The sequence below is a fragment of the Budorcas taxicolor genome, chromosome 11 (assembly GCF_023091745.1).
Source record: "Budorcas taxicolor isolate Tak-1 chromosome 11, Takin1.1, whole genome shotgun sequence".
In the NCBI taxonomy this organism is placed as follows: domain Eukaryota; kingdom Metazoa; phylum Chordata; class Mammalia; order Artiodactyla; family Bovidae; genus Budorcas; species Budorcas taxicolor.
In genome coordinates, this window is record NC_068920.1 from 32,613,860 (window position 1) to 32,639,061 (window position 25,202).

Genomic DNA, 25,202 nt, shown 5'->3' on the forward strand with positions numbered 1-25,202 from the left:
GCTGCCTCAGCCGCCCCCTGGCACCTCAGCCTCTTCCGCCTCCTTCTAGCATCTTCACTGCCCTTCCCCTGGTCCTTGGTGGGAACTCTCTGCAGCCCCCTTCTCCCCCCTCATCCTTCAGACGTCAGTCTGTCTGGTCTGAGTCGCTCAGAGATGCCCCTTGAACTTTCCTGCAGCGAGGACTCCTCTGTGAGGATGTCCCACGAGCCGCTCGGAAGCAAATGTCCAAAACTGAACTCACTTCCTCCACAACCTGGTCCGCTCCCCAGTGGCCAGGAATACCACTGTCCCCTGCGGCTCAATGTTTCAAAGACTTCATTCGTCTCTTTCCTCATCCCGTGCCCCCAAACCCGTCCTCCACAGCCAGTTGATAGGTCTCTTAAATATGTAAGTCAAATTGTGTGGCTGTTCTCAGTTTAAAAAGTACTCCAAGTGCTATTTATTTAATGTGGCTGGACCAGGTCTGAGTTGTGGCATACAGGATCCTTAGTTGTGGCATGTAGAAATCTAGTTCCCTGACCAGGGATTGAACCTGGGCCCCCTGCTTTGGGAGCGCAGTCTTAGCCACTGGACCACCAGGAACCTCCCTCCAAGGGCTTTTTATTGACTTAGAGTAAAACCCAAGCTACACCAGGCCTGGCCTCTCCCTGCGGCACCCTCCCTTGGGCTCCCCCCAGCCTCAGGACCTGTCCATCCTGGTGCTTCTCCCAGATGGCTGCACAGCCCGTTCCTTAGCGCACTCCGGCCCCAGCAGCACATCCCTCCTGAGAGAAGCCTTGCCTGTCCCCTCATCTAAAGCCACCCCTCCCCACACAGCTAGTTTCTACCATGTCACTATCATTTTTTTCCTCTTCACAGCACTTGTTTGAAACATTCATTTGTTCATGTAGGTACCTGCCCGTTGTCTGTCTCTCCCACCAGAAGGTAACTGTCTCGGGAGCAGGGACCCACCCATTAATCAAACCCACCAGTGGCCCCCTCAAGGCAGGACGCTGCCTGGCTCTGTGATTCCTGCTGAGCACGTGAATGTTTTATCTGCCTCGTGCCCTTGCCCTGACCATTTTCCAGAGGTAGTTTTAAAACAAAAGTTAAGGATAAAACAAAACCTGGAGCTTCTCCAAAAACTTCTTGGGCAGCCTAGAAAAGGGGTTTTGAAAAAGGAACCATCTACAGGAAGAGCTGTATGAGGGACTGGTTCTCACATTTCCCAGACAAGAGAGGCTACAGGGAGAAAATTTCCTCATATTCCCAGAGAGCACTGTCCAGACCATGACTCCTACTGTTGTCATCTTTATTGAGCCACGGGAGAATTCATGACATCTTGGCGGCTGGTGTCCCCACGGGCGGCTGGAGGAAGTCCCCTTCCCGACCCATTCCCCTTCCATCCTCATCCTCCTGGTCCTCACAGCTGGTCAGAGGCAAACTGAAGAAGAGGTCTGGCTGTCCCCTTCACAAATGGCTTCCTCTTTGGAAATGGCCTCACTCAGGCCCTGCAGGTCGTCGAGCAAGACAGAAAGGGATCCTGGAGGGACAGGAGGTGGACAAGGCTGTCAATCACAGTGCCAAGGAACAGGGCCGCTACCAGATGTGGGAGAGTTATAAGGGAGAAAGCTCTTGGCCCAAGGCAGGCTGTGGGCCTCCAGTGTCACAGAGAACAAGGCTCAAGCCCTGCAGAGTGCCTGGAGGAAAGGTTCCCAAGGTCCCCCTGCCCTCCGTCCCTTACCTTTGATGGACTCCTTGGTGCAGACGGCCGCTGCCGGGGGTGTGGGTGCTGACGACTCTGAGGGCTTCGGGCTGGGCTCCACAGGTACGCCCTTATCCGATGGGGAGGGAAGGACTGCCAACAGTCGCTGCTGCTTGTAACGGGAGAGGAGACCCTCCTGCTGCAAGGTGGCCTGGGAAGGAGAGGGTTAAATGCCACCGAGCCCAGGCAGGGGCCCCTCCCCTCTCCACAGCTCTGTTCCCCAACCAGCCCATGAAGGGCCCAGTGTCTCCGCCTCCTACCAGCATGAGGTTCTTGTCCCTCTCCAGCTCCTTCAGGCGTTGGGTCAGCCGCTGCCCCTCCTCCTTCCGGGCCTCATCCTGCAGGCGCCGGAGCTCCTGGTTCCGCTCCTTTTCCCGGGTGGCTTTGCGCTGGATCTGGCGTAGGGAGACCACTGCGGGAAAGCCAGGCCACAGAGGGGATGGGTGTTGGCAGCCTAGAGGCTGCGAGGCAGTGAGAACACAAGCCTAGAAGGATGGGCGGCACACGGGGTCCCCAGCTCTGTGACCCAGGGAGCCACAGACGCTTTGTGGCATTCAGTCTCTTCTGTATAGACAGAGGGGTGGCTGATGCTCTAGAATCTTGTGAATCTATGAACCCAAAGTACTTCCCCCATCCCTGAAGCTTCCTGGAGGACTGGAGGGGAAATCTGAATAGGTACTGGATATCAGATTTTGTGCAATTCATTTTCTTAAAGTGTGACCATGGTACTGAGGTTACATAGGAAAATATTCTCCTTGTGGGAGATGCAGCTGAATAGTCAGGTTGTTTACAGCTTACTCTCAATAACTGCCCCCCCAAATGTATATATATCAATATGTGTAAATATACAGATAAACAGGAAATGTGATCAAAGGTTATAAAATGCTGCTCTCACTGGAGAAGGCAGATGAGTATCCATTACATGATTCTTTTAACTTGGCTAAGTGTTTGAAATTCTTCCCAATAAGAATTGGGGGTAATCGTTGGCATGTCACGTTGCCTCTGTGGAGGGGGGTGACTGGAGGAGCTGGGGGGATCTGGGGCTGGTCAAGTGCTATTGTTTGATCTGGGCACTGGCTATACAAGTGTGTTTACCACTTGAGAATTCATCTTCCTTGATAACTTCATGACTTGCACACACCAAATAGAAAAAGCTTTCAAAATAGTTTTGACAATAATTTCATGCCTCAACACTTCCTCCTTCTTGGAAGCCCACGTGCACCCCAGCCACTCTCACCAGCCTTGGTGTGTTCCCTACGAGCTTCGTTCAGTCTCCTCTCTGATTCTGAGAGCTGTTCCCGCAGCCGACCTTCCACTTCGGCCACCTTCTCCTGCAGCGCTGGGGTAGGGGTGCACACAGGGCGTCAGGGGAGCCTGGGCTTAAGGTGCCCACCACTCCCGACCCCGGGACTGCCCCTGTCCGCTCCTGCACACCTTGCCCATAGATCTCCTGCTGCTGGGTCAACTCCTTCCGGAGGCTGGCAGCCTCTGCTGTGCTCTCCTGCTGGCCCTGGCGAGCCGCCTCCAGCTGTAGCCCCAGGCTGGCCAGGGACTCCTGCGTGCGCTGCAGCTCCTGCTCCAGCTGCTGGGCCACCTCGCTCAGCTTCTGCCGCTCTGCCTCCCCTGGGAAGAGGAGGTGCCCACTCAGGTTCCTCCCTGCCCTAGACCCCAGCTCTGCCCTCCTCCTCTTCCTCCCTAAGGCCCCCTGACTCTGGCCCCCCGGCTCATGCTCACTGACTTGCAAGCACCAGGCGTACCTTGCTCCCGGGCCCGGCCCACCTCCTGCTGGATGATGTGGGCACTCAGCTGCAGTTCTGCGTCCAGACGGTTCCGCTCCTCCCGCAGCTGCTCCAACTCAAGGCTCATGTCTGTGGTCGGTGGAGGTGCCGGGCAGCTGAGACAGGAAGGGAAACAGAGATGGGGGAAATCACCCAGCTGCCTGACCCCTAAGCCCTTATCCTTCCTCCATCCTTGTGTTTTTCAGATCCCAGCAACCAACACCCTAAAGGCCAGTACTCCTGCCCCCCCAGTAAATCTAAAGTGGCCCGGACTTCACCTCTCCTGGCGCAGCTGAGCAAGGGCCACTTTTCGAGCCATCAGGCCTGGGGAGAAAAGGCACAGAGTGTGAGAGATGCGTTTGCAGAGAGGAGGGGAAACGGGCGTAAGGAGATGCTCGGACTGGGAGGAGGCAGGAGGGTAGGTGTAGGATGAGAGAGCTGGTGGGGCAGGGGCAGGGGCAGGGCGCGGCTGGTAGTTGCCCTACCCACCCCGAATGGTGTGGACCTTGCGGACGGCGTAGCTGACTCGGCTGCTGAGGCTGGGTAGCTGGGCTGCGGCGCGTTCCACCTCGGCCACAGTGCCCTGGAGCCAGGTCTGAAAGCTGGAGAGGACACGAGGTTACCAAATCCTCAACCCCACCTCATTTCCAAAAAGACTCAACCCCTCTATCCTGCGCTGCTACGTACATGGAGAAAGTAAGGAAGGGGTATCAACCCAAGGGGAAGAGAAGCTGAAGCCGACATCCAAAGCCGAGGAAGGGTTGTTACCTGTGCAAAGAAACCTGTGCATCTCCTCAGCAATCTAGTTTCTAAAGGTTCTACAACAATAGCTGTGAAGGAAACACCTCGGAAGTTGGTATGAGAGACAGGCTTGCAACTGATTAAAAAGGAAACTGGCGTACGCTTTATTAACAGACGGAATATCTAGTAAGCAAGTAGAGGCAGACCTCGGATATACTGTGGGTTTAGTTCCAGACCGCTGCAACAAAGCAAATACGGCAAAGCAGTACCGCAAAGCAAAAGTCAAATAGATTTTCTGGTTTCCCAGCGCTTATAAAAGCTATGTTTATGCCATACTGTAGTCCATTAAGTGTGCAATAGCACTATGTCTTAAAAAACAACTAAACATTTAAAAACAGCATTAGTTTGAAAAGAACGCTGTTGGGGAAAAATAGCGCCAATAGACCTGCTCAACGCAGAGTTGCCACAAACCTTCAGCTTGTAAAAAATGCAATATCTGTGAATGATAAAGCAAAGTACAATAAAACAAGGTATGCCTGTGGGTCAACTTTAAAAGAAAAAAAACAGGTTAAATTTTTTCCAACTCAACAGGACCTGCCTGCAAAATTTTAAAGAAAGAAAGAAAGAAAGATCAAGTGTCTATACTCCCCATCTTTGAACAGTTCTGAAGGTGGAGATCCTCCTGTGTTGTGCTAAGTCACTTCAGTCGTGTCTGACTCTTTGCAACCCCATGCACTGTAGCCCATCGGGCTCCTCTGTCCAAGGAATTCTCCAGGCAAGAATACTGGAGTGGGTTGCCATGCCCTCCTCCAGGGGATCTTCACGATCCAGGGGATCTTCACAATCCAGGGGACCTTCACGATCCAGGGATCAAACCCGCATCTCTTACATTTCCTACTAGGTGCTCTGTTTAGCTCAAGCTGTTATTAACTGCAGGAGGAAATTAACCTCATCTCAGCCAAACATGCAGTGGGTAGGAGTCATAACAAGTGACCCTGGTGAGAATGTGGCAAGGTGGAGGTGGGGGGGTGCCCCATAGAAAACAAACACAGACTTTTACAGGGTTAGATACATCCAGCCCTGCTTCCTCCAGACGACCAGCCTTCCAGTCCCACTTGCCCGAGGCTCTTAAACCTCAAGATGCCCAGGAAGCTGGGGAAGCAGGAATGCTATTCCACCCACCCTCACCCCAGATACCTGCTGACAGCATTGGCCACAAGCCTCAGCTGCTCCTCCGCTGGGGCTGCCTGCTGCTTCCTGCGGCGCCGGGCCTCCTGAACGCGGCTCAGCTCCATCTGCAGGGCCTAGGAAGGGTGAGGTAAAGAAAGGGGTCCCTGCTTGGGGTCTCCCTACCATCCCTCAGCCTCTGCCCGTCTTAGACACTGACCTTGGCGCCCATCCGCTCCACCTCCGCCTCGGCAGCTTTGTCCTGCAGGGAGCGCTGCAGGATGGCCTGCTCCTGGCACTGGGCTTCCACTCTTTCCTGGAGCTCTGCCAGCTGGGGAAGGAGAGGAGGCAGGTCCAGAGCAGAAAGCTGTAAGGTGGGGGTGGGGGAAGCATTGGGAAGGCAGGGGCAGGTGCAGAGGCCTCTGAAAGAAGGCCACACTGAGAGACAAGAAGCCCAGTTCTTGAGAATGGAGTCTGAGTCCAGGTTTCCTTCCAGAAGCATGTTCCATGTGCCCACACCTTGAGGAACTGCCCTGTGACCTGCCCATGAGGACCCATAGCCTCGGCCCATGCCACCCACGGGTCCTTGAACATTGTCACCTCCTGGAAGAGGCTGTCCCCGACCACCCTACCTAAGGCTGGCCCACCTCACAGTGTAAGCCTTACAAGAGCAGTTCTTTGTAGACCTTTGCTCAGGGCTCTGCAGCCAGCACAGGGGAGCCCCCCAAGTATCTGGTGAATAAACGCCATCCCTTCCGCAAGGAGCAGGGAGCTGGGGGAGAGCACGGGAGGAAGTGGGCTCCAGGCAACCTGTCCCTTCAGTCGCTCCACGCATTCTCTGTGTTCCAGCTCCTGGGCCTTCAGCTGCACCATGAGGGCAAACACCTTCTCTCGCCAGCGCTTCAACAGGGACTGGCACTTCTTGGTGAACTCGGGCTCCAGGCAGTCTGAAGGCTGAACCTGCAGATGGAGGAAGCAGGGAGTGTGGGCTCCTGGGGGAGCAGAAGAAGGAGGTGGGTCTGGTTTCTCCTATCTGGCCCTGGCATCAGGAGCCACAGCAAGGAGAGGTGTTCAGGGGAAGAAAGATGTCAGCAGGTTCTGGGACTGGCACACCAACCCCTCCCGTGCACAGGGGCCGAGGGGCCTGGGCCAGGGGCCTACCTTCCGGGCCAGCTCCTCCTCCTGCATGCAGAGGATGTGTGTGAGGCTCTGCACGCGCACCTGCAGCAGCTCGGTGGTGGTGTGCAAGCTGTCCCGGTCCTCCTGCAGGTGCTGCGGGCGGGGTGGGGACAGCGGGCAGCCACCTCCATCAGGTCTGCGAGTGGCCCTCCGGTGGCGCCCAACCTGTGCACCCCTCGACGGCACTGCCTTTTCTCCCGGGGCCTGTGTTCTTCTCCAGGGGCCCTTGCCCAGGACTTGAGCCCCCGTGTTCTGTCCCAGGCCGAGCACTCTCACCTGGACGGTTTCTAGAAGCTCCTGTCGCTCTGATTCCCATGCCTGGCTGCGGACCTCCGGAGGGACTTGCTCCCCCACATACCTCCTCAGGTTCTCAACTAAGGTCATCTGAGCCTCCAAGTCCTCTTGGGTCTTGCTAGGGTTGGGGTGGGAGCAGAGGAGCCATCAGGGGGCCACCCTGGAGACCCACTTTCCCCACCAACCCGCCAACTGCCAGATCCTCCTTGGGTCGCCCACCTCCCGGAACTCACCTCAGCTGCTTCCGCAGCAGCTCGGCCTCCCTCTGGGCCGCAGCCAGCTCCTTGGCTTCCCCTGACCTTCGGGTTTCCAGATTATTCAGAGACTTCTCCAGGCTCCCAGCTTTGCTGGTCAAACTGGAAAGGGCCTCCTGGTGAGCCTGGGTCAAGGAAGAGAGCTACAGAGAGAAGGGAGGACTAAGCAGGGGCCAGCTGGCCCACACTTGGGCTTTCCAAATCCACCCCCTGCTTCATCACTGGCCTTCACTCCCACTTTCTGTGACCCTGGACAATCACCCGAGAAATCATCTAACTGCACACAGCAAAACAGAGACCATCCTTGGCGCTTCACTTCCCATCACCCTCCAGGCCATCAGCACCTCCTGTCAGGCCTCCCCCTAGAATACTGTCACTTCTCTCCATATCCAGGGCCACCAGCCTGAGGTAAACCACCTCATCTCTGGCCTGGACAATGGCAACAATCTTCTGAGCGGTCTTAGAATCCTCCAGTGGCTTCCCACGGCGTTCAGACCAGCTTCTGCCCTGGGTCTGTGAAGCCTGTGTCATGCCTTGGCCTCTGCCAGCTCTTAGCCTCTGAGCTCACATCCTGTCTCTCCACTGCCCACTCTGCTGCAGCCACAGTGCTCTCTCATCATCCGCCCCCCGAACTCCCAACAAGTCTGCTCCTTACCACCTCAGCGTCTACCCAGAAGCCTGCTTCCCCCAGCTCCTCAGATCTCCATGACATCGCCTCCCGGGGCCGCTACTCCCCACCCACCCCCCACCCAGTCCCGTCATCTGTTCGTGCCCTTCCTGCACGTATCATTACAAACTGATCCTGCTTCTGCACCTGCTTACTATTTACTTCCTGCCAGCTGGAAGGAAGCCAGGAAGGCAAGAGCTTGTCTCTTTCTCACAGTACCTCCAGCAGTGGTAAAGGTGTCAGATACGCTGAAGGAGTCATGCTGTGGTGGGCGAAGGAGTGGAAATGGCTGCCCTCACTTCCGGCCTGCCTGCCTCTAGCCCTGTCTCCATACCACAGTCACCGTGAGCTTTTTGGACACGAATCACAAAACTTCTACATATAAAATACAAATCTGATCATGTCATTTCCTTGCTGAAACCTTTCAATGGTTGCCCACTGTTCTTAAGGTAAACTATAAAATTGAACGGGCCCAAGGCCTCACACTCCAGCACAGCCCCAGAGCCTGTCTTGTCGCTTGTGCTCAAGCCTCTCTGGCCCCCTCCCATGCACATCTACATGCACCAGCCCATCGCCTCCCCCCAGGCCTACCCACCAGCCAACTCTGATTTAACACAAATGTCGACTGCTTATCATTAAGCATCTTTCATGAACTGAAAAGAGCTTTCTTTTGAACGACCCCCTTTGTCCATTTTTCGACTGGATTGCTGTCCTTCTTTTATTGGTTTCTAGGCACACATTACATAGTCGGGATATTAACTTTTTATTGTGGTATGACCTGGAAATATTCTCCCCCAGTTTATCATTCACCCTTTTGTTGTTGTTTAGTTGCTAAGTCGTGTCTGATGCTTTGTGACCCCATGGACTATAACGTCAGGTTCCAATGCCCATGGGATTTCCCAGGCAAGAATACTGGAGTGGGTTGCCATTTCCTTCTCACCAACCCAGGGATCGAACCCAGGTCACTCGCATTCCAGGCTGATTCTTTACCAGCTGAGCCACCAGGGAAGCCCATGATTTACCCTCTGATTCTACTCTGTCATTCCTAAGTTTGGTATTATAAAGTCAATATATGTCAATCTTTTCTTTAATGGCTCTGGATTGATTCATAGGTAGAAAGTCTTTCCCATCCCCAAGTCACAAAGGAATTCACCCTCATTTTCTTTCAGTATCTTTATGGTTCCATTTCCGAACTAGTTGGGTGACCTTCCCCAGCCCCTCGACCAGTGGGGCTCCTTTGTCCTCCTTCATGGTACTTCTCCCGATCACAGGTAATTAATTATAGTTAAATAAGGCACTGAATGTGTGTGTCTTCCACTGGGTTGTCAGCTCCACCCACGAGGACAGGGAGTTGACTGATTTGCTCACCCCAGTGTCCCAGCTCTTGTCTCAGGAATGGCAAAGAGGGAGCATGGCTACATGCCTTATGACTGAATAATCTCCCCTTCCCAGTCCACCTCAGGACCCCTCCCACACCCCTCACTCCCCTTCCCAGTGCTCCCAGATGAACTGGGTACTTGGAGTAAAGTAGGAAGACAAACTACTTCCCCCTGGAAGAGGAAGCAGGGCTTCAGGTGATGGGAGGTCACCTGAGTCTGAGTGGAAAAGGGCAATCTGAATATGACCAACACACCCAAGTTCTCCCTCTTTCCAGGTCACCTGTATTTTTTTACCTTCACCAAACACCTCATCGCTGTTTTCGGCAAAGCCTGCTCTTTGCTGGGGAGCTCCCGCCTAGCTCCCCACTGGGCAGCCAAGCCTTCCCCACACCCACATTCACCTGTTCTTGGTGCAGCCTCTGAACCTCCTCCAGCTCCCGCTGGCTCCCTTCTTCCAGGTTCTTTCGGACAACCTCGGCCCCAGCCAGAGCGGCACGCAGGCCCTCAGCCTCAGCGCGGCCAGCCTTCTCCGCCCGTGCCAGTGCCTCCAGCTCCACGGCCTGAGCCTCCAGCCTCAGCTTCTGCTGCAGCGAGGTCTCCCGTAGCACCCGGACCTCTTCCTCCAGCCGCCGCAGCTCTCGCAGCTGTCGAGAGATCAGCTCAGCCTGCTGACTCAGGGCCTGTGACCCTGCCAGTTCCGTGCACCTTCAGAGACAAGTAAGCATAGGTGAGACAGGTTAGTCAGGTGGTGAGAGCGGCCAAGGCATGAATGGAGACAAGAGAAGAGGAGAGGATCCCTCTGCTCCTATGTGGAGAGATGGCAGGGAATGAAGCTGGGCCATGGGGATCTCTGCATTCCGTCACCATCATCATTCAAGGCAGCCCTACTAAGCATATCTGGGTCCACAGGACCTGAAAAGCTAGCTGAGTTCACGGACCATAACCTCTCTTGAAGGCAATATACAGACAGATGTGTTAACCATCACACATGCACATCATTAGGCTGCTGCTGCTGCTGCTGCTGCTAAGTCGCTTCAGTCGTGTCCGACTCTGTACGACCCCATAGACGGCAGCCCACCAGGCTCCCCTGTCCCTGGGATTCTCCAGGCAAGAACACTGGAGTGGGTTGCCATTTCCTTCTCCAATGCATGAAAGTGAAAAGTGAAAGTGAAGTCGCTCAGTCGTGTCCGACTCTTAGCAACCCCATGGACTGCAGCCTACCAGGCTCCTCCGTCCATGGGATTTTCCAGGCAAGAGTATTGGAGTGGGGTGCCATCGTCTTCTCCACATCATTAGGCTACACATTCTGAATTGGAGAAGTCTGAAGGACACTGAGACTGCTGAATTCTGACTTAAGGGCAGGGAAAAGTTTGATGGAGGTACAAAGAGAGGTGATGGCTTCCAATATCAGTATGGCAAGGCCAGGCGCCAGTTGAGATTATTTAACTGTTAGATATCGTGCATGAGAAGTCTGAGAGGGCAGCATCTCAATAAATCACAAAGTCCCAACCTCTAGAGAGCTGAAACCAGCTTATAAGATGATTCTTGACACAGTTCCCTCACTGAGGCCCAGAACCAGAGCACTGTAAAAAAAATTTTTTTTCAGCTGTGCCGTGCAGCTTATGGGATCTTAGATCCCAAAGCAAGGACTGAACATGTGTCCTTCAGTGAAAGCTTGGAATCCTAACCACTGGACTCCCCAACACCTTTTTACAGGATCCGTAGCCTACAGAAATTAAGTGACTGGACAAAGGACCCCTAGGGGGTAGCCAAACAAGCCACAGAGTCTCCATCCCCTGACACTCTCACGCTCCCCTTTCATCATCCTCCTTCTTTCCCTTTGACAGGGCCCAAAGTAGACCCAACTGCAATCCTGCTCAGGAACAAAATGGCAGAAGGATGGTCCAGTACATTTGGAAAAAGACTCACATGAAACATCAAGAATAAGAATTTTCACAGACAACACACTGACAGAGAGCATGGCCAGCTCCACCAGATGAACTCGTACTACTACAGCACCCAGTCTGTATACCCAGCCCACACTTCTTCAGCCTGCCTTATACTACGCTTAGTACAATCAGCTGTGGGTCAACCAATTTCTTCCCTTAGGATTTAAAATTCTTTGATATCAAGATATCTTATTTATTTTTGTTATCTTTGTCCCTAGCATCTAGCACACTGCTATTATTTATGCATTGTAGACACCAACAATTGCTTCTAAAAAAAAAATGAGCAAATTGTGGAACTAAGGGTTGAAAGAGGGTAAGGACTCCATTACAGTCAAGAAGGGTCATTGGCAAGCAAGTCCAAGAGAACAGTAACATTAGATCCATACCTGCCTCTCCATTCTGGTTCCTGCCCTTTGCCAGAAACTTCCTGTTCCCACATGGTCACTTGAGGTCTCTGGTTGTCTGGCCGCCTCTCTAAAACATCTTGATGGGTTGGGCGCTGGACCAGGGGAGTGTCTGAGGCCCATGTGGGAGCCATTCTCGGCAGTGTTGGAAGGGGCCGAACTTGGAAGTGGGATGGGGGAATCAGCCCAGTGGAACCTAAAGAATCGTAAGGACAAAGGTACTCAGTTCTCCAGGGAGACACAATCACCAGTCCCCATGCCAGGTCCCACTGACCTGAAGGTCGAAACATCTCCACGTTATTTGAAGTCTCTAGAGTCGGTGTACAGCCATCTATGCCCCCCTGAACAATAGGAGAAACAAGGACACTCCAATTCAATTTTCAGGCCTCCTTCCAAAAAGAGAGCCCCTACAATAACAAAGTCATAATCCTTAAATAACAGCCAGGTCCATACGACTCTTAGCTTTTCTTATTCTACTTCCCAAAAGAAGCAGGAAGTACCCCAAGATCCCTTGCTTGTCTCAGTCTGGTTCCTGACAGACTATGGCAACAGCCATGAGGTGGAGAGAATTTACTGAGACAGGCTGAGGGGCTGTGAAGTTTTACTCATACGTTTAGAATTCGGGACAGTGCCTTTACCCTCCTCCTTAAGTTTCTATGGTCTCTGCAGTTCCTGGATGAAGGTGACAATTGAGGTATGCAATGCAGGGGCCGTGAGCCCAGTCTCCAGAGTTCTCTCCATGGCTCACCAAGACCTTGGGGAAGCCCATCCAGACACCACCAAGCCATGACTCCCGGGTCCTTCCCTATTAGAGCGCTGGCCCAAGGCCTGGCCCCTGATGAATGCGGCCACATGTAGCACAGAATGCCTCCCCAGAACCCCTGGGGGAATCCAGGCAGCCTGGACTCCTTAGCAGAAAAGCCAGCTAGTTTCGGACATCTTATCCAAACCGTGCCAGCAACTTTCCACTCAGTTTCTCTCTATCGTCCCTTCAGCTTCCATTCCTGCCTCCCACCTGCCTCTCCAGAGTCCTAGAGCAGAGAGGGCTTGTCAAGATCTCCCCACCCTCCCACCCGAATTCACCTATTTTTCTCCCAATCTGGGATCCCTATCCCTCCCTACATCACTATTTGCTTTTATCCTGAAGGAATCATGCTGGCCCCTCACCCTCTCATGTCTCAGTAGCCTGCACTCCCTCCCTCCTCTCTCCCAGATCCTCCCGAGTCTTCGCCCTGCTGGACGCTGAGCTCTAAGGCTGTTCTGACCACCTCATTTGTTCCTTTACCCTGCCCTTACACCCCTCCGCCCGGTGGACCCCTGAACCCACCCCTGCACCCCCTCTCAGCCCCTTCCCGCCCCCAACTGACTCTTCCCGAATGTCCCTTACCCAGCGCGAGAGACCCCACAGCCCTTTGGCCACACCCCCTACACCTAGCTCCCAGTCGCTGCCTGGATCCCTGGCCGCGCCTGCGCAAAGCGGGCAGGTTGGCGGGACGCTATTAAGCCTGAAGGGTTACCTCTCCGGAAGGAGGCGGGGAAGCGGCGCACGCAGGCGCAGTAGCGTCTAAAGCCAGGCCCAATTAAGGCGTTAGGGGTTTCTCCGCGCCCTGGCGGCTCCTCCCAACTCCGGGAACCCGGGAAAACTTGTGAACTAATCAGAAAACGCGGAAGGCGGGAGATCCCAGCGCGTCGCCCAATGGAGAGAAGGAAGGCAAAAGAGATGGCCAATCAGAAACGGCTCGGGGGACGCGCTCACTCCGCTCGAAGTCCGGACCCGGGAATTCCGAAGGCGGGGTCGACGATGCCCGCGCGCGGAGACCGCGCCCCTCCTGGCCCTGGCTTCTTTGCTGTCAAACAGCCGCAGGAGCACCAACCCCGGCCGATCCCGAGAGGTCCTGGGCTGCGGCATAGGCTGGCATTACCTGGAGAGGGAACCATTCCGAGACTGCACAGCGCGGTAGATACGAATCCGGGCTGGGGCGGGGAGGGAAAAGGCTGGATTTGTCTTGAATCATCCCGGGAAGCCCTTTCCTCTGTTTTTATCCCACCTGGAGAAACCAGAAAGCAGGGGTTTAGATCCACTTTGTTGGACAACGTAGAGCCCCGTTTGCACTGCGTTTGAGGGGTGACTGAGTACATTTTCCCACTGGGGTTCAAGCTAGCTAGTTATGAATGAGGAATTGGTTAGAAGAGTGAAGCGTGAGCTAGCAGGAGGGTTACTCTATTAGGAAAAGCAGGTTTGACAGGAAGAAGCTTCTCATCTCTAAATTACACTGAAGTGGCAAGTTAGTATATCACACAGAAGCAGCGCCCCTCCCCCGCCCCCCGACACCTACAGTTCGAATTTCCCTATAAGCTGCCTAATGTATTGTTGACTTGCCCAGATTGAAGGCTCCTGGAACATTTTGCGGCCTGAGGATCCGATTCAACTTCGTGCCACAGGACGCCTTCTATTTTGCACTACACTGGAATTTTCACCAAATTTTTTCCGTTGCAAAGCTGTTGACAGCCAATTTTACATCGCATCCTAGGCTCCGTGCACCCTGAATTTGCCCTACTCAGGGAGTGTGCTCAAAGTCGAAATTGCACAAAGGATAGCTCAAGTTTGCATCAGACGGAAAGTGAATTTAGGCCAGCTGTGCACGGCCCAGGAAAGTGGACAAGGTGATGGATTCCTGAAGTGAAGAGGTGGTGCCGAGGGGGCCCCGCCCATGCTGCCCTGCTTCCAGCTGCTGCGCATAGGGGTCGGCAAGGGTGTCGATCTCCACACCTTCCACCCCCCCAGTGGAGCTGGCTGCACCTACCGTTTGGGCTGCAGGGCCGACCTCTGTGATGTGACCCTGCGGCCACAGCACGAGCCAGGCTTCATCTCTGGGGTCCACGCAGAGCTGCATGCGGAGCGCCAGGGTGATGACTGGAGGGTCAGCCTGGAGAACCACAGCAGCCAAGGTGAGGAGTGAGCAGAGCAGCCTTATGCCGGGGCAGTCGCAGTTTTGGGCTGGAATGAATTAAGAGACTCCACAGGGACTCTGCCGGCCTCCCAAACTCCCCATCAGGTTGGATGGACGGTTGTCATGCAGACTTCTGTCTTTCCACCAGAAATGTGCAGTGTCGGAAGCTCTTTGTGGGGCTGATCCTGTTTAGCTCATAGAGTGGGTGGGAGATAGATCCACAGACTGGGGCATCACAGTGGGGATGTTCTGAGACCATGGTGGGCAGTGAGGGGGCAAGCTTAGACTTCAGTTTCCAGATTGTTTAGACATTTGTCCTTGCCTTAGGGCAGTTGTGTTTTATGTTGAATTATCTTTTAATTATCCGGACATGGGCGTTACTCCCTGACTTGGAGGCAGTTAGGCAGCCTCAGGAGGCCTGGGTTTACGAGTTCTGCTGTTGGGCCCTGGTAACATCACTCAGACCTGCCACTTCACCTCTCTAGGTCTTAGTTTCCTCTTAGCTAAAATATGTCTTTGAAAGTGAGGAGTGTTGTGGGGATTAGATAACTTCAATTGGCCGACATTCATTTCCTGTTTATTATTATGCGCCAAAACCTGTTTTATGTGCATTAAATATAGGTGAGCACAAATGCCTCATTTTACAAAGAAAGTGAAGCATAAAGAGGCTGACTTGTCCAGGGTCACGTGACAGGTAAATGGTGGAATTTGGATTTGAACTCAGATAGTCTGAGCTATGCTGTTAATTGGAACTGAGAGTGAGCATCTCTGAGACCCAAACCTCAGTGGATTGAGGGAAGTTCATTCCATGTGCCTTGAGGGAGAGCATAGGGAAAAAAAAAAAATTCTTAGCTCCCAGGGAGTTTCTTATCTGATGACACCTACTTACTGAGGGACTTAGAATGTGAGGATTTCATGACATGCATGTGTTCTTCCTCATATTTCCCAGAAAACCAGACAGGACCAGATTTCTCCACTGCTGACCAGTCGTTTGTTTTTGTCGTTCTCTGTATCTGTCTGGTGCCCCATAATCAACAGGGACTTTGGTCAATAATGTCCGACTCCCAAGGGGTCACAGGCTGGAGTTGAATGATGGTGATCTTCTGACCTTTGGCCCTGAAGGGCCCCCAGGAACCAGCCCTTCAGAGTTCTACTTGTTTCAGCAAGTCCGAGTCAAACCTCAAGATTTTGCTGCCATTACTACCCCACGGTCTAGGGGAGAAGAGGGAACCGGGGTTGGTTTCCGGCCCATGCTGCCCTCCCAGGGGGCTCCACAGCGTCCGCTCAGCACCCTCTCCCCAGCCCCCAAAGCAACGCTGATCCTCAACTCCATTGGCAGCCTCAGCAAGCTCCACTCGCAGCCCCTCACCTTCTCACGGAGTGGGGGTGGGCCACAGAGTCCGCCGGTTCCCACTCCCACCGGGCAAGTGGGGACTGCCCCTTCTGCCCCACCCCCAAGAAACCGGAGGAAGTCGGCTCACCGCGTATTGGAAGAACTGGATGATGAGAGAGAGGCTCCCAAGAGCCCCTCACCAGTCCTGCCAGAGCCTAGGAAAAAACTCCGTGTAGAGAAAACCCCGCCGACACCCAGTGGGTAAGTGAACTTGGCTTTATTTCACTGCCTTTGGTTCTTTTAGAGCCCTAGGTTGAGATGTACCTAAATGCGTGGGTGGTGGGGATGGGAGGTGGAACAGCTGTTGTGATGACAAGATCTGGGTTAGCTGTGCTAGCCAGATTCACCATTAGTCTAGTGAATCTCTATGGGGTCCCTCTACAGTTATCCAGGGGAGAAGTTCCAGGCTTCTACAGGTTTCCAGTGACCTTGGTTTTTGTGTCCCTTCCTTCAGAAATCGACGCGGGCGTCCTCGGAAGCACCCACTGAGCAACTCCAGGGCTCCCCCTGCAGTTGGGGGCGGGGAGCCCTGTGCAGCCCCTTGTTGCTGCCTACCCCAAGAAGAGACAGTGGCCTGGGTTCAGTGTGATGGCTGTGACATCTGGTTCCACGTGGCCTGTGTTGGTTGCAGCATTCAGGCTGCCAGGGAGGCCGACTTCCGGTGCCCAGGCTGTCGTGCAGGCATCCAGACCTAAGGCCCACCGCCAAAGCACCAGAGGACAGAGCCAGCACCTCCAGTCCAGGGGTGGACACTGAGGGTGCCAATGGGTCCTAAGAGCTGCCCTCTTCTATCCTTGCCTCTCCAGGAGGGAATGACTCAGGAGAAGGGTCCACTCCTGTGGATTATCAATTCAAGGCCTGGAGCAGGGCCTTGTGGCCAAGGTGACAGAAGAGATGGCTTCCTGCCAAAGATATTGCTGCCTCCAGGAAGTTACCAGTGAGCTGGAAATTCCCACTGTCACAAGCTGTAGGTCCTTGTCATGGATACTCGAATGTCTGTGGTCAAGAGCACCCATCAATTGTAGAGGTCATGCCTGGGAAGTTATAAGCCCCAGCCTTGAACAAGCAAGTTCTTAATGTTTTTGATGGTATCCCTAAGGCATTTCTGGGAAAACCTAGAGCACAGACCCCAAACTTCCTTACATTGTGGGTGGTCCTGCTGCTGACCACAATGACTATGACCTGACTTCTCAGAGCTTTGCTTCCATTTCCAAATAAATAATGAGCAGCTTCATACGCTCTAAGGTATTTACTCTTTGTGTGGGTCTGATAATCCTTGCCTTCCAGTTCTTGAGAGAATGGAGTTGGTTAGTCTGGAAAATAAATTCAGATACTTACAGGAAGAGACAAGCAGATGAGGCAGAGGAAGACAGGAAAAGGGGAATCTAGGTAATTACAGTTGCTAATTTAAAAGGAAACATTCACTGCCATTAAAATGTCATTTGAATTTGATCAAGTTCATGAGGGTGGTGGAACTTCTACAAGTTTCATCAGTACTACCAAGAAGAGAACCTGAGACACCAGCTAGAGCAGATGTCAGCCTGGTCCAGGATCGATACAACCCACATATGCTCCACTGAGTCTCTTCTGAGTTGCACACCAAGTCAGCACACTGTCAAAGCAGTGTCTCTATAGTTCTTACTAGGAAAGTCCTGTCTTGACCTATCTTCTTGCAACCTGCATGTCCATCCCCTTCCTTCTCTACTTAGACTTACCAACCCAAGTGTTTTTACAGATCAAGGAAAAGCTCCAGAGGAAGAGCCCCAGTTAGGAAGTGGCAGAGTCAGGTCTAAAGTGTGTGTAGTGGTAGGTGAGGCACAGACAAGGCAAAAACCTTAAGTGAAAACCAAATGGATCCCAGTATCAAGAAAGCACAAAGTGGAGTTTCTGGTTGGGGTGATAGAAGAAATGAGTAAAGGCTTGATTTCTTAGCACAAAGCCACTGAGGACTACAGAGAAGAATGGAGGAAAGCAAAAAACCAGATCCTAATAGGGAACGGACTATGTAATAACTGCATCTTTGGGCAAAGGTGTTCATCTCCAATTTCTGCAGGACCGCAAGTCAGAGGTTCCTAAGAACTAGCTCACACTTATAAAGAGCCCTGTCCATATAAACTTAGGATCCAACCCCACACCTCCCTCTGACATTGTGACTGCGCAGTGTAAACAGCAACTTTTGTTTCGGGGTCATTTAGGTCGGAGAGCTGTTAATACCCACTATTAAATATCCTATCCACTCTTCAATAACTAGAGGATAAACCAAAGACAAAAATATCCACCTACTAGGTCCCAGGCTTCTTTATTTAAGAACAAAGTGATGAGTGATGTGGGGATTAAAGTCAAGAGCATCACTGAACTTCACCTTCCCTCCAACCAGTTTCCCCAAACTCCCTGCCCCCACACCCATTGTGTTCCCAATTCCTTTCTTAGTGAATGAAAAACTTAATCCCAAAGCCCTAGTACAAACCCCAGGGTTCTCTCCCTAGCTCTCCCCTTCCTCTGCCCCCTATTCCTGGGGTGAGCAGGCACCTCAGTTTGAATGCATAGGAGAACCCAGAGCGGTGACAGACACCGAGGGAAAGGCCTCACCCTCAGGGAATGGGACCGAAGAGTACAGCGTAGTGAAGTGAGGGCCCCCGTAGCCTGGGGTGCCAAAAGGGGGCCCTGGCGCCAGAGGAAAGGATACGGGTCCCCCTGCGAAAGGAGACCCAGCAGCCTCAAAATCCTCGCGTTGGGAGTAGTCACTGCTTGATCGTTTGCCCTTCTGGCGACGGTTGCAGAACCACACTCGGACCACCTAGGAGTGGAGGACACAGGAGGGGCATTTGGTCCTGAGACCTGGGAGGTGTGACCGGGGAGGAGACGGCACACACAAGGACAGGGGCAGGTGCACTCACGTCCTTCTCCAGCCCGAGCTGCTGGGCGATGTGGCTAATTTGCTGCAGGGTGGGCTTCGGGCACTGCAGGAACATGCTCTCCAGGTTGCCTCTCACTCGGTTCTCAATACTCGTCCGCTTTCTCTTTCGGGCCTGCACAAGGGTCTCTGCCTTGCATATCTGAGCAGGTGGGGAGGAGATGACAAGGAAAGAAATGGGTGGGCAAGCCCTAAACCTGCTAAGGACCAGTATCGGGGACAGTGACTCAAGAGCCAACTATTCAGGAGCAGCAGCCAGTTGTCACCAGGGCCAGGAGGTATGAAAAAGATCCTGGAAAGATAGGTTTAGACAAGTGATCCTGGACCTTCTCTCAGCAGAACAGAGGAATCACACTTCATGCCATTGAGGGCCACTGGCTCCCAGAGGGCGCGCTGCCAGCCAGAGACGAAAGCAGTGGAAATCAGACTTGAGATAGGGCCGTCCCTGTGCATCCCTCCCACCCTCACCTCCTGCAGATTCTCGTTGTTGTCAGCTTCCTCCACCCACTTCTGCAGCAGGGGCCGCAGCTTACACATGTTCTTGAAACTGAGCTGCAAAGCCTCAAAACGGCAGATAGTCGTTTGGCTGAACACCTTTCCTGGGGAGGTGGGTTGGAAGAAGCAAGGTGAGGTAGCAGGTAGGCTCCCTTTGCCACAAGACCGACACAGGCCTTGCCGCCTGTTCCCACCCTTCCAAGACCCCACGCTGGCTACTCCTCCCAGAGAAACTCAAAAGTCCATGTCAAGTACCTTCCCCCCAACTCCACCCTCCACCACTCCCTTGGTGGAGAGGAAAGTCCCCATTTCAGGGATGTTTGTTCCAGGGCAGATGTAGTCCCCCTGTGTTTTGTGGGTCAAAACATGCTGTAGGAGACTCACCAAAGAGAACCCCCAGGGTGAGCCCCACATCAGCCTGGGTATATCCTAGGGTGATCCTCTTCTGCTTTAGGAGCTTGGCAAATTGTTCAAGGTCTTTCTGAAGAGCTTTGATGTCCTGGGACTGCATTTTAAGAGGAAGAGGATATGTAAGAACATATGACAGCTATCTACCTCACCCCCTCTTCCATTGGGGCCCCGAGGTATGTGAGAGTATCTCTGCCTCTAGCCTGCCCACCTAACAACCAGAAATAACACAAATGTCATCTAGCCCAGAAAGCAACACACCCACCAGAAGCAGAACACCATTCAATGATGCAAAGAGAAGCCCTAACCTCAAGGAGGACACATGTCAGGTTAGGAAGGGGGGCCCTGCCTTTTAGTTCTTTAGTACTCACAAAAGCTTCTGACTCTTATTAACCCCAGTTTGAGGAAGTTTTGCATCTAGAGAAATACAGAGCACCATGTCTCTGATTCTCTCAGATTACTTTGAAGGTCCCACAAACCACAACAAAATATGCACGTTCACAAACACATCCACACTACAAAACAGATGTCATACGAGGTATGAATAAAGTGTTTTTTATATAGTTAGTGCCCAATTTTTTAAAAACCTGATTATCCCTTATTTTTAAATAAAATATTTTTATTTGTTTTCTTGCAATATAAAAGCATCCTCATTGACAAATTTCACAGATTTATTAGGCACCTTCTGTAAGCCAGTGGCTACAAAGTAGACAAAAAACCCTGGCCCCATAGAGCTTTCATTGTGATGAAATAATTCTTATTCAGTAGGTTAGAAGTGCTATGGACAAAAGTAAAGCAGAGTAGGGAATTATGGGGAAAGGGTCAATTTTGAATAAGAGAGTCAGAGGTCATGTTTGAGCAAAAGGAAGGAGTCAAATGGAAAGGCCCTGAGGTGGGCAGTAGCAAAGTCAGCAGCAAGGCCAGTAACAAAGCTAGCATGGCCAGGGGAGGGTGAGAGGACTGAGGAAAGGGAAGGGGAGCTGATGCGATCAGAGAAGTGAGCAGGGCAGATCCTGCAACTGCCACCATGACTAAGTTTTACTCAGAGAAATGGAAAGTCGCTGAAGGGTTTTGTGCAGTGAAATGACCTGACTCTTGATTAACTCCAGTTGATGTACTGACCACAGAGTAAGGAGGCAACTGCAGCAATCCCAGCATAGATGATGGCGAATGGGACCAAAATGTCTATCCAAGGTAAAGATCGCAGTATTTCCAAAGGACTGGATGTAAGGATGTGAAAGGAATGAGGATGACAAGTTTGAGCCTTGAGTTTCTGGGTAATGGGCAGGGAGGGGGCAGTGCAGGGAGCCATCCCAGGAGACTGAACACGTGGTGGTTATGTCTACAAGACATTTGAGCCTTGACAGTGGATGAAAGGAAAGGTAGACAGAGCAAAGGGGGATGAATGGAGCCTCTCCAATGCAGGCCAGTGGCCAGAAGATGGAAAAGAGTAGCCAGGCCTCTGTGCAGTCCTAGAAACCTAAAGAAGTATTGGGTTGGCCAAAAAGTTCATTTGAGCTTCTCTGTAAGAGGTTATAGAAAAGCATGAATGAACTTTGTGGCCAACCCACTATTTGATGGGACATCAGTCCTGTAAAACTCAACTTCTGCTCAACCAATGTTGCAAATCTGTAAATGTCAGGTCTTCCCATCTTGGCTTTTCTGAATCATATTTTGGGGATTTGAAGTAAGATAAACCCCAGTTCAAAGTCCAGCTGCACCATTTAGCAGTTAAGACCCGTGAAACAGGCTAATAATACCTCCCTAGGAGATTTTCTGCCAGTTAATGAGATAATGATGTAGAAACTGAGCCCACAGCCAGGCACTTAGGAAATGGACCACAATTGGCAGCCATTATTATTCAAGGCTCAGCAGTCGCCTCCAGCAAAGAGCGTCTAGAGCTACTTGGTCAGCTGAAACCAATCACACCTCCTCCGGAGAGGTCTAAAGGCTTAGTACTTGATCTCTAATTGCTTGCACTTGTCTCTTCCTCAGACTAGAAGATACATCCTTAATAGTCCCCAGCGGGTTAGATGGAGAAGACTTCAGTCCCTCAGCAAACCCTCCATTTGAGGAATGGCCGGCAGATGACTTGTTCCCCTTTTCTCCCCCTGTACACTGCTTATGTAATTACGGCTGAAATTGGTGTTCCAGCTTTCTTATAAGGGGGTGGTGTCAGGGTGTGCGCTCTGCCTGATCGTGACTCATTGGGTGCAAGGCAGAGGTCAAGGGAAGACAAGCCCTAAACTTGATGGAAGGAAAACCCAGACTCCACACATCCACACAGCCCAAACAGGAGCTTCTATCAGAAACCAGTCACACCCTAGACTCTCAGGAACAATAACCCCAGGATAAGCACTGTTTTCACCCTCAGGCCACACTTAACCCTAAGGCCCGAGATCCCAGGTCTGATAAGGCGCAAATTTCCCAGAAGGGATCCGGGTAGAAGGGGCTCAGACCCCAAGCTAGGTCTGGTGCTGGCTGGTGCTGGCTGGTAATGAGTGACCCGACCCAGGTCAGACCTAGGAAGTGGAAGGACCTACTTGACAAGGGCCGAGGGGGGAAGCAAGGCCGGCTTCCGACTGCCCCAGGCCGCCCTGCCCTCACCTGCGGTTCTCCCTTAAATTCCGGCCCCTGGCTCCCACCTGGCTCCAGCTCAGAGCGGCCTGCAGCCGCCACACACCGGTCCCTGGCCCGGGGAGCCGTCTCCGCCTGCTCCCTTCCTTGGGTCCCCGACCACCTCTCCTCGCGTGGCCGCCCCCGGCCTGCGCGGTCACCGGACCCCCGCCCTCAGCAGTTCACTCGCCTCCTCAGGGTTCGGCTCCAGCTTCTCCTTGTCCAGCTTCGCGGCGCCTGCGGGGGCGGCACAGGGGTCCGGGGAGGCCCCCTCGGAGTTGCTCTCCACCCCGGCTCCCGCCTCGCCCTCGGGCTGAGGGGTCTCCAGGCCGCCTGGGGGCACCGGCCCCACTCCAACCTGCGGCGCACAGTAGGCCATCCCTCCGCACAAGTCATAGGGCGGGGGGCACGGCGGAAGCCCCCACACCTCGGCGCCGGGCACAACCCCCGGTCCGATCCCCGACCCACCAGGAGGCCCTTGGAAGCTCATCCAGGTCCGAGGATCAACCCAGCCCGGCTCTGGCCCTCCCGGCCCATCGCCTCCACCGCCCGGCGGGGGCGAGAAGGCGAAGTCAGAAGCGAGGTGTCCCGCCATGGGGAAGGAAGGCACCCCGAGCCGGGGGCCTAGGAAAACGAGGGATCTCCTAGAGACTGCTCAACACCTCTCTCCCTCCCCAATCCCACCCACTAGCCTTGACCTCTGGCCCCGCCCCCTGGATGGGTGGGGGAAGGGACGGTGGGGGTGGGAGAAACTGAGGCGGAGGGTGTTTGCCTGCTGGTGGCAGTGGTGTCTGGAAGGGGAAAGCCAGGGATCTCCACCCAGGCGCCTCCCCAGGCCCCAGACTCCTAGGCTCTCGGCGCAGGTCCCCCATGCGGGCCTTCACTTCCAGCTCCCAACAGGCTGCCCAGCCCTCCCCAGGCTCACACATACCAGGGGTGAGGGGTCCCTTCCATGCCCCCTGCACGTTCTTCCGGACCCCTCTCCAGACACCCTGGCACTGTCTCCTCACCCGAGCCCAGCCACCCTTTCAACTCCTCAAACATTTATGCTGTATGTGTCAAGTCCCACTGGGGCTACTCCTCAATTCTTAACAGGCTCCTTCCCCATTGTCCTCCAGTATCCCAGTCCAGGAACCTAGGCAGTTCCCATTTAGACAACTGGCCAGATTCGTTTCCCTGATGGCTCAGATGGTAAAGAATCTGCCTGCAATGCTTGTATTCTTGGGTTGGGAAGATCTGAAGAAAGGAATGGCGACCCACTCCAGTATGCTTGCCTGGGAAATCCCATGGACAGAGGAACTCAGCGGGCTACAATCCGTGGGTTGAAAAGAGTCGGACATGACTAACACTTTCACTTTTCAAAACTGTGATGCCTGGCACCCCTCTGCCCAGCCTGCTAAAATCCACCCTATCACCAGGGGCAGGCTGCCAGACCAGCTTCCATCCATCCCCAGCTTTCCTGATTCCAGAGGCCCCTCACCTACCAGACCCAGGGATGGAAACCCTACTTTCCCTTCTAGGGGAGGGGCTCTGGACTGACTAGGCCTGAGTCTCCCTACCTTTGTCCAGCCAGAGGGATTGGACACCACACCACGGGTCCCCCACTGTGGGTCCGTGCATCAAGTTCCTTGCCCCCCTCTTCAGAGACCCAAATATCTAGAACCACAGTTGAAGGTTCTCCCTCCCCCTCCTACCAGCCCAGACCTTCAGCCCTAGGCCCTGGGTGGGGAAAGCCTAGGAGGGAGAAGGAGAGAAAAAAAATATCTGACTTCAGGTTCAAAGGGGCTTGGGAGGGACTGGGGGAAGGGGCCGGACAATGGCCTTGGCTGGACAATCCTGGTCCCCAGAGGGGGCAGCTCTAACCCTAAACAAGTGCTCAACCCTTGAATGGGCCTGGATGGCTCCCCTGGGGACAGCTTCCTGCCCCCCAACCCCCAGCCCCAATCCCCTCGCAAGAATCCCCCTCAGAGCAGCTAAAACAGCTCCTGCAGCAACCCCCCCCAACCCCTCAAAGACTGTGAGCCTCAGACAGGGCCGCCCACTGGGGCCTAGGTATCCGTCCCCCTCTAAAGGACGCAGGCATTCAGCCTCATCTTCTACCCCTCCCCCAGCCCCCCAGGCCTTTGTTTAGGGGGGCCGGCAAAAAGATGAGGGGGAGATGGAGAGCGACTTGGGGTGGAGGTGCAGGAAGCCTGCCCTAAGCTCTCCCACAGGGTCTGGGCTGGTCCTGAGGGCTCACACTGCAGGCTTAGTGCTTATTCTCTGTTTGCAAGAGAATAGCTTTCAGATTGCCTGTCTGCTAGGAATGATGTTTGTCTGTCTGCTCCCCAAACTTGCTCCAAGTGAAGGCTCTGAGGTGAATTGGGGGGACTCCGGAAAGGCTGTGAACCAGAGCTCCATACAGCTTGGAAGGCCAGAATCCTGAGCCTGGAACATAGACCTCTGTCGACTTAGACATCTCTTCATCCCCTCCCTGTCTGAGGCTGTTTGCTCAGCATCTGCCTTCTGAGGTGCTGGGGGTCCTGCTGGGGGTCCTCTTGACTGTGGCTTGCTGTCTTCAGCTTGGTCGTATCTGGGAATCCTTTGAGCCTTTTTTTTTTTTTTTAACTCTCTCCTAAATTCATATCACATAGCCTCTGTTGCAGCTCATCTGTGAGTACTTTTTGAGCAACTAATATATGCGTACATTTCAAGACTTCCCATAGGTCTGATGAAAGATCTACAGGGCACTGAAACTGGAGCTATATTTGCCTCTAAGCCACTAACTGCCAAAAAAACCTGATAGATTAAGGGACCTGGTGGGGGTGGGGAGCTGTGCTTTGGACCAGGAGGGGCCCCTCCCCAGCCATCTCCCCAACCCCCAAGACAG

The 25,202-nt window shown here is 53.5% G+C and overlaps 3 protein-coding genes across 3 annotated transcripts; 1 reads left to right on the forward strand and 2 right to left on the reverse strand.

The window, feature by feature from the left end:
• Positions 1 to 1,290: 1,290 nt before the first annotated feature.
• CCHCR1 (coiled-coil alpha-helical rod protein 1) lies at positions 1,291 to 13,078 on the reverse strand. Its single transcript, XM_052647762.1, has 18 exons — positions 12,944 to 13,078; positions 11,831 to 11,897; positions 11,539 to 11,752; positions 9,605 to 9,908; positions 7,137 to 7,300; positions 6,886 to 7,021; positions 6,592 to 6,702; positions 6,241 to 6,390; positions 5,651 to 5,761; positions 5,461 to 5,567; positions 4,012 to 4,124; positions 3,801 to 3,846; positions 3,502 to 3,638; positions 3,179 to 3,367; positions 2,982 to 3,083; positions 2,005 to 2,156; positions 1,724 to 1,895; positions 1,291 to 1,522 (listed from the first exon to the last, which is right to left on the reverse strand). Exons 2-18 carry the CDS (start codon positions 11,844 to 11,846, stop codon positions 1,413 to 1,415), a joined length of 2,334 nt encoding a protein of 777 aa, XP_052503722.1. The 5' UTR covers positions 11,847 to 11,897; positions 12,944 to 13,078; the 3' UTR covers positions 1,291 to 1,412.
• Positions 13,079 to 14,267: 1,189 nt separating this feature from the next.
• On the forward strand, positions 14,268 to 16,595 carry TCF19 (transcription factor 19). Its single transcript, XM_052647767.1, has 3 exons — positions 14,268 to 14,505; positions 15,546 to 16,101; positions 16,355 to 16,595. Exons 1-3 carry the CDS (start codon positions 14,268 to 14,270, stop codon positions 16,593 to 16,595), a joined length of 1,035 nt encoding a protein of 344 aa, XP_052503727.1.
• A 1,835-nt stretch (positions 16,596 to 18,430) lies between these two features.
• POU5F1 (POU class 5 homeobox 1) lies at positions 18,431 to 22,928 on the reverse strand. The gene is made up of 5 exons (XM_052647768.1): positions 22,524 to 22,928; positions 19,694 to 19,814; positions 19,283 to 19,413; positions 18,798 to 18,956; positions 18,431 to 18,697 (listed from the first exon to the last, which is right to left on the reverse strand). Exons 1-5 carry the CDS (start codon positions 22,926 to 22,928, stop codon positions 18,431 to 18,433), a joined length of 1,083 nt encoding a protein of 360 aa, XP_052503728.1.
• Positions 22,929 to 25,202: the final 2,274 nt, after the last annotated feature.

Bases quoted from the DNA above. Each gene is read 5' to 3' on its own strand.
- CCHCR1 (XM_052647762.1), bottom strand. The intron at 9,909-11,538 runs GTATGGATCTAA...TTGTCTCTGAAG, and splicing joins GAACCAGAATGGAGAGGCAG to GTGCACGGAACTGGCAGGGT. The intron at 6,703-6,885 runs GTGAGAGTGCTC...CCCCGCCCGCAG, and splicing joins AGCTTCTAGAAACCGTCCAG to CACCTGCAGGAGGACCGGGA.
- TCF19 (XM_052647767.1), top strand. From the start codon at position 14,268: ATGCTGCCCTGCTTCCAGCTGCTGCGCATAGGGGTCGGCAAGGGTGTC. The intron at 14,506-15,545 runs GTGAGGAGTGAG...CATAATCAACAG, and splicing joins GGAGAACCACAGCAGCCAAG to GGACTTTGGTCAATAATGTC. The intron at 16,102-16,354 runs GTAAGTGAACTT...CCCTTCCTTCAG, and splicing joins ACCCCGCCGACACCCAGTGG to AAATCGACGCGGGCGTCCTC.
- POU5F1 (XM_052647768.1), bottom strand. From the start codon at position 22,928: ATGGCGGGACACCTCGCTTCTGACTTCGCCTTCTCGCCCCCGCCGGGC. The intron at 19,815-22,523 runs GCGAGTGAACTG...CTTAAAATGCAG, and splicing joins TGGAGCCGAACCCTGAGGAG to TCCCAGGACATCAAAGCTCT. The intron at 18,957-19,282 runs GTGAGGGTGGGA...CCACCTGCTCAG, and splicing joins ACAACGAGAATCTGCAGGAG to ATATGCAAGGCAGAGACCCT.